At 45.9% G+C, this 13,109-nt stretch overlaps 1 protein-coding gene across 4 annotated transcripts in view; it reads right to left on the bottom strand.

Moving 5' to 3' along the window:
- The window catches only part of KDM3B (lysine demethylase 3B), a 72,215-nt gene that overhangs the window by 23,924 nt on the left and 35,182 nt on the right, over positions 1-13,109 (bottom strand). For all 4 annotated transcript variants that reach the window (XM_073651437.1, XM_073651436.1, XM_073651439.1 and 1 more), the window contains exons 18-20: positions 11,431-11,521; positions 10,202-10,332; positions 540-659 (exon numbers count right to left, since the gene is read on the bottom strand). In XM_073651437.1, the coding sequence (XP_073507538.1) occupies positions 540-659; positions 10,202-10,332; positions 11,431-11,521 (342 nt within the window). The remainder of the gene's footprint in view (positions 1-539; positions 660-10,201; positions 10,333-11,430; positions 11,522-13,109) is intronic.

Raw genomic sequence — 13,109 nt, 5'->3', positions numbered from 1 at the left:
ACCGCATGAACTACTTTGATAAATCCGGGGCATAGTAAAGCACCACTCCAGCTTCTTTTTATTGCACTGCTGGAGTAGTGCTTTAAATGTTATTCCCCTGTTTCATACTCACCTGCCGCCGCCTTCATCCTTCGTCGCTCCCATCAGTCTCCGGCGAAAAGTGACCTGTTGGTATCAGCAGTGTTTCATGGAGTAGGCGCTGAGGTCACTTTTCAATACAAGTCTATGAGTGCCTTGTTCTGGCTCTCCTAGACTTTTATTGGGAGTATGTGAAGTAGCTTCTGACTTCCGGCAAGTCAGAAGCTGTGCTCACAAAATGGCTCTGCAAGACAGGAGTAGTGCCAAAAAACGGTGAAGACGCTGGAGGGTGATTATAAGAGTAGGGGCAGGGAACTTACATTTACAGCGCCACTCCAGCTCTGAAAAAAAGTAACGCTGGAGTGGTGCTTTAAGACGGTCTTGTACTAAGAGTTAGACACGAAGAATAAATATACCACAACGTTTTTTAGACATCTTATGAAATTTAATAAAATGATTACCTTCATCGTGAGCACTCTCTCCTAATGGAATACCTACGTACACCATAACATTAACTGCATCAGACACATCCAAATGCAAGTTTGTTGTGCCAACTCGTCTGTCTTCGGAAGTAATTAAACCTGTATTAAAACAACAAAACAGTCTGTATTGTATTGCATAAATATAAATAATTTTTTCAGCCACATACATTCACGAAATCTCCAAATTTTATCTTGTTTCATAAATGTAAATTATGTCAGATTATTTCTATTGCAGTCATAGATCTGTTTTTATGATCGAAAGCCCCAGCATGGACTGAAAATATGACCTGGAGAATTTTTTTTTTACAAGTATGGAGCTCCAGCTGTTAAGACATGTTCACTTGCCGTGCATTTGTCTCAGAATTTTTCAGAAATGTCCAATTCATTTGAATGAAACTTAGAAAAATCCATGCACATGCCACAGAAGTAACCCAATTCACATCAGATCGGTCTCACCCTGTGCAGCCTTCCAGTAGCTCTAGAACTGGGATCTATACTTTAGATTTTACAGAAAGGATGCATTTGCAATAAAAAGTATTTACTGCCATTGCAAATTAGGTTTATTAGCAAAATTTACAAAGTTTCTGTTGTTTGCAATAAACCAATCAAATAAGAACAATATAAATAGCTCAGCACAACTAATATAATAAGTGGTTTCTCCAAACTCAACATTCAGATTGTAAGCTTGGGAGAAGGGCCCTCACTCCTCTTGGTATCTGTTTAATTATGTGTGTTACTTTGTTATATCTTTATTGTTTGTACCTCTGAATTGTAAAGTGCTGCAGAATATGTTGGCGCTATAGAAATACAATTATTATTAAAATATCACTTTATGACTACTGCTGTCTGAAAATTATTTAACCCCTTCATGACAAACGTATTTAGTACTTAGCAGAGCACCCTTTGGCTGTTATGACCTGCTGCAAATATGATATATTGATAGCGTTCCTGAGGAATCTTAGCCAATTCCTTAGGGGCAATGGCCTATAATTCTCTAATATTCTTAGGTTGTCAAGAGTGGTCCAAAATTTTAGGAGAAGTGAGCAAAAAAAAAACAAAAAAAAAAACTAAGGCATTGAGTGTTCCTAGACATACAGTTGGAGGCATAGTTAACAAGTTTAAAGTTATATGAACATTGGCCACACTGCTAGGACAAGAGAGAGGAAGCCATCAACAGTTGCCACCAGATTCCTGAGGAGGTAGGTGGTCAAAAAAAGTGACTACAAAAGACTTTCAGCTAGACGTGGTGCCAGCAGAGAAGGAGATTTCAGTTTGAACAGTAAGGCACATACTAAACACAAAAGGTCCCCCCCATACCTGAACTCCTAGACATACAACTCTACTGATCCAAAGGCACAAGAAAAACAAGCTTCAATAATGTTCAAAACCATATAAATTAACTATAGAAGTTTTGAGATTCTGTTCTATCGAGCTAGGAAACAAGACTTGAACTTTTTGGGCCAATTGATCAGCAGTTGTACAAAGAGTGACGCATTCATTAAAAAGAGCACCCTGCTTACAGTGAAGCATGGCAGTGGCTCGGTGATGACCTGGGGCTGGTTTGCTTCTTCAGGCCCTTGGAAACCTGCAGCGTGTGGAGGGCAAGATGATGGATTTTATCAAGCATCAGGAAATCCTATGAGAAAATGTCAGTGAGGTAGCTAAAACTTGGGTATTTTTGGACCTTCCAACAGGACAATGATCCCTGGCATACCTTACAGTCCAGGAGATGTCAGTCACCATTACTTTGTCAGGCCCTTACTAGCGTGAGTACATGCTCCGTCTTCATGATATTTTGAGCACTGTTTTGTTTCTGGACTTTAATAAAGTGACAAGTTTGCTTTATATCTTTGGTGAGTGGCCTTATGTTTCAAACCTTTGCTGGAGTATTCTATGTAATTTGCTATTTGCATCACCAAATCAGCAAGGGCAAGTATGCCCGCTTTCACCAAACATATATCCAAAAAGAAGCAAAGCCTTTGAAGATATAGTTAGCGCCATTTTCCGTTTCTATTTTGTGAAAGTCCAGGAGATGGTTTGTAATATTCCAGCACCACAGAAAATTGTGTTAAAAATTAGAAAATGAATTTGAATCCATGAAAAATATTATAGTGTGCACCTACATATTAACAACGATGCTATATATACTTTCAACTTTTCCACAGGCCACAAAAGTTTAGTTTAAGAAGGAGGCCGGGAACATCATCTTCATTTGAACCACATAAAAAAAAATCTTTGATGGAATTTGAAGAAGATGGTTGCAGGTCGCAAATCCAAGATTATAAGTGAAGTGGAATCCATTGCCCATGAGGAATGGGCTAGGATTCCTTAGGAACACTGACAGAAGCTGGTGTCTGGCTATGTGTCATATTTGCAGCAGGTCATAACCATCAAAGAGTGCTTTGCTAAGCACCAAAGACGCTTGACATGAGTGTGTTGAATAATTCTGAGACTAGTAGTAATTAAAAGTGGCATTTTGTGCAGAATTTGGAGAAACCACTTGATATATTAGTTGTGCTGAGCTATTTACATTGTTGTTTTATTGCAAACAGCAGAAAATGTTGCTAATAAACGTAAAGAGGATGTCCACTACTTTAAACACTGATGACCTATTCTTAGGGTAGGTCATGAACGTCTTATCGATGAGGTTGAGACACCAGACACCACCCCCGCCGACAGCTGTTCTCTGCGCCAGCGGCGGGCGGAAGTACTCCGTTACGGATAGTAACCGCGACTGGCTACTGTACAGTCATGCCCTATTGATTTGAATACGGGGCGGATGTGCAGTACCTGGCCGAGGCCAATATCAGGAGAGGAAGCAGCTCCGTAAATGATCACTTCTAGCCGTCAGAGTCACCGAGAACAGCTGATTGGCGGGGGGTGTCGAGTATTGCACTCCCACCGATGTTAAAGTAGTGGACAATCTCTTTAATTTGCAATGGAGGCTGAAAAAAGGAGATTTTTGTGTACTCACCGTAAAATCTCTTTCTCTTAGCCTCTAATTGGGGGACACAGGACCTTGGGTGTTATGCTGCTGTCCACTAGGAGGCGACACTATGCATAATCTGAAAAAGATTAACTGTGGCTCCTCTCCTGCAGTATACACCCCTAGACGGCGTCAGCCATCTTCAGTTTTGTGCAAAAGCAGTAGGAGGAACGTAACATAGATAACATAACCATGCCTATGAAAAGGCAACTATATAAGAACTCATAGGAAAACCAATATGAGAACTCAACTTAACGGCCCGGAAGGGCAACAGGGTGGGAGCTGTGTCCCCCAATTAGAGGCTAAGAGAAAGATTTTACGGTGAGTACACAAAAATCTCCTTTACTCTGTCGCCTCATTGGGGGACACAGGACCTTGGGACGTCCCAAAGCAGTCCCTGGGTGGGAAGCAATGGACGAATATTGTGTAGACGGGTCCCTATAATTAGGGTACTGCCGCCTGCAGAACACGTCTGCCCAGGCTCGCATCTACTGAGGACTGGGTATGAACGCTATAGTGATTGGTAGACGTGTGTAGGCTGGTCCAGGTGGCTGCCTTACACACTTGCTGTGCCGAAGCCTGGTGCCCAATGGCCCAGGAGGCCCCTACCGCACGTGTCGAATGTGCCGTAATGCCTACTGGAAGAGGAGAATTTTTGAGGCGATAGGCCTCTTGTATGGTGGGTCTGATCCACCTGGCAAGGGTAGCATAGAAGCTGGCCACCTTGAGGCCACCTTCCAGAAGGAGGAAAAGAGAATCAGATTTCCGGAAGGGCGCAGTGCTAGACACATAGATACGCAATGCCCTGACAAGGTCAAACGTATGGAAAGCCTTTTCCACTCTATGAACCGGAACCGGACAGAGGGATGGTAGCGAAATTTCTTCATTGAGATGAAAGCTGGATACAACCTTCGGAAGGAAGGATGGAGCCGTACGGAGAACTACCTTGTCCTGGAAAAAATTCAGGAAGGGCTGTGTGCAGGAGAGTGCTGTGAGTTCAGACACCCTGCGTAGCGAGGTGATTGCCACGAGGAAAAAAAAACACCTTCTGCGATAGAAGACGGAGTGGGACTTCCCTAAGGGATTCAAAGGGTGATTCCTGCAATGCAGTCAGCACCAGGTTGAGGTCCCACGTTTCTAGTGGTCGTCTGTAGGGGGGAACCAATCGGGAAATCCCCTGAAGAATGTTCTTACTTGCGGTTTGTAAGCAATGCACTTTTGAAAAAGCACTGAAAGGGCTGACACCTGGCTCTTAAGGGAGGCCAGGGATAGTCAGGCTTCCAGGCCCGATTGGAGAAAACCGAGTATCCTAGGTAGGGAATAGGGTAGTGGGGTTTGGTTACGAGATTCAAACCAGGTAAAGAAGGCTTTCCAGGTACGGTAGTAAATCTTGGCAGAGGTTGGTTTTCGTGCTCTGATCATGGTTCCATTGACATCTGGCGAAAAACCTGCCTGGGTTAGAATCCAGGTCTCAATGACCACGCCGTCAAATTGAGGGCCTCTAAGTTCTGTTGGTAGAACGGCCTTGTTATAGAAGATCCGGGCGGTCGGGGAGACGCCAGGGTACGTCTGCTGTGAGTCGTACGATGTCGGCTTACCATGTACGCCTGGGCCAGTCCGGTGCAATTAGGATGGTTGGTACTCCCTCCTGTTTGATCTTTCTCACCACTCTGGAAATCAGGGGGAGAGGTGGAAAAATGTACAGGAGCTGGAACTGGGTCCAGTCCTGAACCAGGGCGTCCTCCGCTAGTGCTCGCGGGTCGCGTGATCTGGCCATGAAGTTGGAGACTTTGGCATTGAGGTGAGACGCCATTAGGTCCACGTCCGGAGTACCCCAACGATGGCAGATCTGTTGAAAGATTTCGGGATGGAGAGCCCACTCTACCGAGTCTATTCCTTGCCGGCTGAGGAAGTCTGCTTCCCAGTTGTCTACACCTGGAATGTGGACCGCAGAGATAATGGAGCTCGTTTTCTCCACCCAGTGAAGGATGCGTGTCACTTCTTGCATCGCTCTGGCACTGCGGGTTCCCCCTTGGTGATTGACATATGCCACGGCCGTGGCATTGTCCGATTGTACTCTGATGTGAGAGGCTGCCAGTAAGTGATGGAAGGCTCTCAACGCCAGGAGGATGGCACGAATCTCCAGGATGTTGATGGGCAAGGTTACTTCCGCTGGGGACCACTTGCCCTGTGCTCTGTGGTGTAGGTGTACTGCACCCCAACCAGTCAGGCTTGCGTCTGTGGTCAGGACCTTCCATTGACCTGGGAGAAAGCATTTCCCTTTTGTTAGAGAGGTCCGATTGAGCCACCAGTGAAGGGACTTCCTGGTTGACAACGTCAGCTGGAACTCCCTGTCGAGGGAAGAAGGGTTCCTGTCCCATGACTTGAGAATGTCTAATTGGAGAGTTCTGAGGTGAAGTTGGGCAAATGGAACCGCTTCTATTGCCGCCACCATCCTGCCAAGGACTCTCATGGCAAACCGGAGAGATCGAGGGGGTTTGCTGAGAAGGGTGCGAACTCCTAAACGGAGAGGCAGTGCCTTGTCCTTGGGAAGGAGTATTAGACCCCTGGAGGTATTTAGCATTCCCAGGAATGTCAGAGACTGGTTTGAGGCTGGTGACGACTTTTGTAGGTTGACTAACCAGCCCAGGTGACTCAGAGTGTCGATCGTGATTGAGACACTGAGCTCGCAGTCCTTGAAGGTGGGAGCCTTGACGAAGAAATCGTCTAGATATGGAATGACCACTATGCCTCTGAAGTGTAGGACGTGCATGGTGGCTGCCATGACTTTGGTAAACACTCTGGGGGTCGTGGCGAGTCCAAACGGAAGAGCCACGAACTGGTAGTGGTCCTGGTCGATTGCGAACCTGAGAAATCTCTGATGGGCAGGTGCAATCCGTATATGCAGGTATGCATCTTGTATGTCTATATTCTCCTTTTTCCATGGATGCGATGGTGGAACGAAGAGACTCCATACTGAAGTGACGTACTCTTACATATTTGTGGAGCTGTTTTAGATCTAGTATGGGCCGTGCCCCACCTCCTTTCTTGGGAACTACGAATAGATTGGAGTAGAACCCCTGGAAGCGCTCGGCTGTTGGGACACGTATTATGACACGTGCTTGAAGGAGCGAGGAGACCGCTTGGTTAAAAGCTTTTTCTGGCGGTTTTGGGGGAACAGATATAAGGAATCTGTTTGGTGGGTTGGAAGTAAATTTTATTTTGTATCCTGAAGATACTAGTTCCCTGACCCACCTGTCTTCTGTAATAGGTAGCCAGACTTGATGAAAGAGTAAAAGTTGGCCACCTACAGGTGGAGTGTCTTTTTGAGTCCGTGATGAAAAGAAATTTTTTGGATTTCCCTCTTTTTGATTGGCCTGCATTTGACTGCCAGGTCTTGTCCGACTTTTGTGTCGATCTCGAGTCTTCCCTGCGTGTGAAGTGGCTGTTATTTTGTGCTGGCCGAGAGACGGACCAGCCGAAAGAGTTCCGAAAGGATCGGAATCTAGCTTGGTTACGCTTGTTATAATTGCGTTTGGGTTTCAGTTGGGGAAGAGAGGTTCTCTTACCCCCGGTGGCATTGGATTTTATTGTGTCCAACCTTTCACCGAAAAGCCGACCGCTGAGGTATGGAAGCTGTGTGAGGGACTTCTTAGAGGCTGCGTCCGCTTTCCATTCACGCAGCCAAAGGATACGCCGAATAGTGATGGCGTGTGATATTGCCCCCGCTGCACCTCTTGCAGAATCCAGAGCTGCATGAAGCATGTAATCTGCCACAACTGGTATTTGAACTGCTTGTTCCGACAGTTCATGGGCAGAAGCTTGAAGGCCAGTTTGTAAATTTTTGGCCAAGCCAGTATGGTCTTGGCTGCCCAGACTGAAGCGAAATCGGGAGCTAGGGAGGCTCCTGTGATTTCGCAAATTGAACGAGCCATACTTTCTACCTGCAGGTCTGCTGCATCCCTGAGGGTTGAGCTATCTGGCAGTGAAAGAAGTGTCTGTGCTGCCAGCCTGGAGACTGGGGGGTCCACTGCTGGTGGGTCTGTCCATTCTTTGAGGATAGATTTTAAATTCTGAATGATTCAAGGAAAACTTCGGCGGCTTCAGGGCTCCTTCAAATGATATGTTATCTTGTGGTGCGTCCGGGGTCGGATCAGAGATATCCAGCACCCGATGTATGGACGAGATTATGTCCTCAACTAGCGCTGTATTGCTAGGTGGGCTTATAGTTAGGGATCCATCAGTTTCTTTGTCTGAGTCGGAATCTTCTGACTCCTGTGTGTCACTAAGGTGTCTCCTAGGTGAATCAGAATGGAGTATTTCTCTGGACGGGGAATGGTGCGGAGAAATATAATCCCTGTCCCTGGTAGGGGACTGTCTAGATGACCTGGGACTACGGTATCAGTCCCTAGACAGGGATGACCGTGTGCTGTGTGATGACGCAGATGAGCGTGACCTATGGGTGCGCTTGCGTCCTGACCCTGACCTGGATGTGCCTGGGTCAGTATGTGGCCAAGTCAGACTTTCCCTTTGCTGGGTAGTCTAGCAGAGGTATGGCTTTGCAGAGCTTGAATCAATTGTCGGTCATGTTATCTATGAACTGTGTCATAGATTGTGACATTTGAGTGGCCCATTCCACTGAAGGGTAGTAGGGGCTGCTTGGGACTCTGGCACAGTAGTCTGCGTACAATCCTCGCAATGCGGATATGCCGCTGGGAAGAGCATTACTGCAGGCTTCTCACCACTCTGGAAAAGCAGTTCTGCCTGGTTTTCTTAGACTTTGAGCCCGGCATAGTGCACCTGGAGTGCCTATGCAGGGGGGCTAACTGTGCAGAGGAGGATACAGAGTATTAGAAAATTCACAGCTGAGGGGTAACACAAGCTGAGAACTTACCCCACCAATGTGCCCCTGTGAGCAGCGCTGAAAAAGCCTGGTCCTGTGCCTCCCCGGAGACCTGGCTGGCCTGTGAATGTCCTGCAGCAGTAATGGCCGCCGTAGCTCTTCTCCTGTATCCGGAGGTGAAGGAGAAGAGGGGCGGAGCGCTGCAAGGGCAGCAGTTTCTATGGAGATGCGCGCCCTACAGCCTAGATCCGCCCCGTGTGACACCGCAGAGTGTCAAAATCGTCATCCGGGGGGGTGAGAATGGGCGGTAGCTTCGGCTAGGCTGAAGCCGCGGTCTAAATTTATTTTCTATGCCCAAAAGGGCTCCAGGCCGGCGCGGTAGTCCTGGGGGGGGGGGGGGGGGCCCGGATCAGAACTGGAACCCCCCAGATTGAAAGGCAGAATGGCGGTGGGGGCATAAATGGAAGGGCGCTCTGAAGAGAGTCCCCCTTAGGCGCTTTTAGGGAGAAAGCTGCCGCAGGTGCAGAGCCTGTGAAGGCCTGTGCCTGTGTGTGCCATGGCTGCCTGCACTCCCCCCAGCTCCTACAGGATCCCACACACAGACTGGGGCTCCTGTATTGCTGCTGGTCCTCGGCTGCGGTGTGCTGGCTGGTGAGAGCTGCAGATGCTGCCGTCCAGGCCCTACCTGATGGTGTCTCAACCTAATACCCCCAGGGGGGATTAGGGAGGGTGCCGCTGTCACCGTCAGGGGGCTTTGTCCTCGTCTCAACTTTTGACCAAGACCGAGGGAATTGGGGAAGGAGGGGGGTTCTCAACTTCGAGCCTGACCCGAGGGGCCGGAGAAGGAGCAGCATGGTGGTTACGCCATCTCAACTTCAACTGTGCACCCCATAGTAGGGGGCAGAGGAAGGAGCCATGCCGGGGGTCTCTTAAGAGACCCTCTTTTCTTCATCTGTAATCCCGTGCTGAAGCGAGGGACGAGTGAAGGTCTGAGGTGTGCCTCCTTGCGACACTAAGCAAAAACTGAAGATGGCTGACGCCGTCTAGGGGTGTATACTGCAGGGGAGGAGCCACAGTTAATCTTTTTCAGATTATGCATAGTGTCGCCTCCTAGTGGACAGCAGCATAACACCCAAGGTCCTGTGTCCCCCAATGAGGCGACAGAGTAATTTTGATTGCAATTGCGTGTTCGCTACGATTTACATAAAGGGGTCTTTTATATATTTTTTCTAGCACAGTGATGGAAAAAAAAAAAGAGCAATTGCACATCTATTAACCAAATCAGGTCATCTATTGACATGTATAACTGATATTTATGCAAGTTTTAGTTGTGTCAGACCTTTGGCCAAAAACATGTTTTATTGAGCTGATATAAAACATAAAAAACATGCTCCAGGTCCTGGGAAAACAGTAACCATATCTGGCACCAGGCTTTCTTTAATATATTGAGTACAGTAAGATGCTTGCACCATCTACTGGCAACTATCCCAGGCTTTGTCCGGCGCCCCCCCTAACAAAAACACTTCACAAGGACTTGACAATCTAATACTTGTGTTCTGGTTCTTCAGCAACTGACATGCCAGATCATACAGTTTCTATTATAAAGCTTAGCCCATCCATCATCTCTCTCCAAGTACCCCTCTCTCCCAATAAATCATCATCATACCCTAAGAGGGCATGTGGACCTGAAATCTCTTAAGACAACACTAAGTCTAAAAACCTCTCTAATGAATTAAAAATGGGTTTTCCACATTCCCTTTAATATATAATGCATAGTGAAATGCCACTTTTGATATTTGCATGACAACATACCATAGGCATTGTACATTTTAGGACCAAGATCTGGCCGCACAAAGTAACTGGGCAATCTTGATGCCAAATTAAGCCTCCCATCTCGCTTTGTATATTCTGGCAAAGGAAGATTCTCCATCAAGTCATCAAATCTACAACAAAGTGAAAACATACAATGTTTCATTAGTGTCAATGAGATGTATACCAGTAAAATTATATGGGATCACTGACATGTAAGGTACTAGTCACATTTTTTTTTCAGACCTTCCATTGGAGGGATACAGTGGAAGGACTCCTGTGATATACCTTTGAAAAAGACAGTATTGCATTCCCCTGGATTGAAGTGGGACACATTGCCTAAAGTCCCACTACTTCTCCACAGTAACACTCATGGATACTGGAGCTCAGGGTGGTATTGTAGGCGTCCGGGGGTCCAATGACAGAGGCACGTGTAGGTTGGCAATGACCCCTTAAGTGGCAGCAACATGCACTGCAATCATGATTAACTGGGATGCAGCATAAAAAGGCAGAAGCATGGGATGCCTCTAAGTTAAAGGCAGGGAAGAGGCTGCAGGGAACCAATCAGCATCCAGTCAGTCTGCCAAGCCTGGTAGCAATGCAGATAAACCACAGGGTAGTCCTTGGATAGCCTGGATTGTATCCTTCAGAGCCTGCATGTTTCTACCTGTTCCCATAAGCAGGGCACTATGGGAGCTCCGCAGATCTAACTGCCCTGGAGCAGATGTGAACAGGACCGTACTTTCGGAAAAAAAACCAAAATAAACAAACCCAAAGTATAGGTTCCAAGTAAGCACAAATTACACATTGGGTAATAGAAACAGCTATTTCTTAAATGCCATAGTCCCCCGAGTAAAATATGAAAAGTTTAAGTTCATCTCCTGCACCGGCAGTATTTCAGCAATATTGGGCCTCCCAGCGCTTGCGTGACACCATTATGTCATGTGAGCACTACAGCCAATCAGTGGCCGCTGTCTTTACTATTTCGTAAGAGCAGACTCCTACTCTGATGTAATATTGATGAACAGCAACCGACTGGAGTCCATTGATTAGTTGAAGCACTGATGTGACATAATGTAACTTGAGCGCCGGGAGACCCCAAAATAACATCGCTGGAACAGCACTGGCGCAGGAGGTGAGTATAATCTTTTCTGATTTTACTGGGGGAACTCGGGCATTTAAGGAGTGGTCCAAATAGTGGACAACCCCTTAAAACAAGAATGACACCTTACCGTGTTGGCATCATGTCTCTGAAATCCTCCCCAGGAGGCCAGTCTTTTAGTTTAAGGACCATAGGAGAGCCATCGTCTGCTCTTAATCTTTCTAAAGAAATAAAAGGTTTATTTTGGATGTAACTAATGGTTGTTCTTAGAGCTGTACATTCAAAGAATAACATGTATGGAAAAATTTGAGTTTATTAGACATTCTAACTGTTGGCAAGTAAAAAAGCAAATTTTTCACAATAATCGTTTAGATCTTTGGACTCAAAAAAACACTGCATCTGTGATGGTACTCGCCCAACATGCTTTTTCACCAAATAGATTTAGCAAAAGGTTTGTATGTCTTTTGCTCATTTTGATCCTATTTCCATTTTTTCTTTAAAATCTGCCAGTGAGGCCAATATTTCATAGTCCGCTTTTTAATGCTGCAGATGGCGCTGGTATTTGGTGGAGAGCTGGCCAACACACTACTACTCCATGGATGACCCTTTACATAAGCTTCACTAACAAATACATATTTAAAAGGGTTGTTCAGCATGTAACTTTTTTTTCACCAATGGCAGACAGTGAAATAAAGGGAATCTGTCAGTAGGATAAACCCTTCTAACCCGTCTATATGGGCATGTAGGTCATAGGAAGCTGAATAAAGTGATACCTTGATATCTGTGATCCGATGTCTTATTCCTGAAAAGTCCACGTTTTTCTTATATGTAAATGAGTTGTTCAGGTCTATGGGCCGGACACAGATCTCCTTGAAAATCTACCTCCAGAGATTATTTTAAACAAAAAGGGGAGTTACCAGTGTGATGTGTAATGGTTACCAGTGTGATGTGTAATGTCCGCTCTCTGCTCTCCTGATCTCACTGCAGAGCTGTGTGTGATTATACCTGACACATCTGCAGGTTCCTCTCAGCTTCCAGCTCACAGGCAGACAGGGTTACAATATTGTTCCAATACAGCAGAGCTGTGAGAGCTGCAGCTGCTAGCGTGTTTGTCATGAGACAAAGTTCAGTTCTCCTGTCCTGTGTTAGTTACATGTGTTACACTGGTAACAGCCCCTTTCATTTAATATAAACTCTGGGGGCAGATTCTCATGCAGATCAGTGTCCGGCCCATAGTCCTGAACAGCTCATGTACATGTAAGAAAAAAATGGATTTCTCTGGAATAAAACATCAGATTGCAGATATCACAATATAATTTTATTTAGTATGCTAGGACCTGCATGCCCATATAGACGGCTTAGGAGGGATGATCCTACGGACAGATACCCTTAAAAAAAAAAATTAATAAAGGAATGAAAAAAGCATCTGCTATTCTGAAGCTGCACTTGGTTCCTTGCAGTTACAACTTCTTGGTCTCTTTTTAACATACAAGAGGTGCTATGAAATTTTTTTTTTAGCCAAATCATAGGCTGTAGCAGGCACACGATACGGTCAGCGTTCACCAAATGGACTATTTCTATCATTCCTGCTGTTTCGAGACAAGAGCAGTAAGTTACCGCCGGGGAATCAGTCAAGTGAGTATTGCTTCTTCTGCTGGACAACCACCTTAAACATGATTATTCAAAAATTAGTTAAAAATTGGGCTTATTCGCGTCAGTATTTATAATCCAAAACAATGAGCGGATCCTACAAAGAGCAAAAATATAAAGGAAAGATTCACACCTCTTTGTGTTTTGGAGCCACTGATG

This window comes from Phyllobates terribilis, unplaced genomic scaffold (genome assembly GCF_046119375.1).
Source record: "Phyllobates terribilis strain yellow unplaced genomic scaffold, ASM4611937v1 Scaffold_11__3_contigs__length_659146591, whole genome shotgun sequence".
NCBI classification, from domain to species: domain Eukaryota; kingdom Metazoa; phylum Chordata; class Amphibia; order Anura; family Dendrobatidae; genus Phyllobates; species Phyllobates terribilis.
This window is presented reverse-complemented; position numbering and strand designations above follow the sequence as displayed.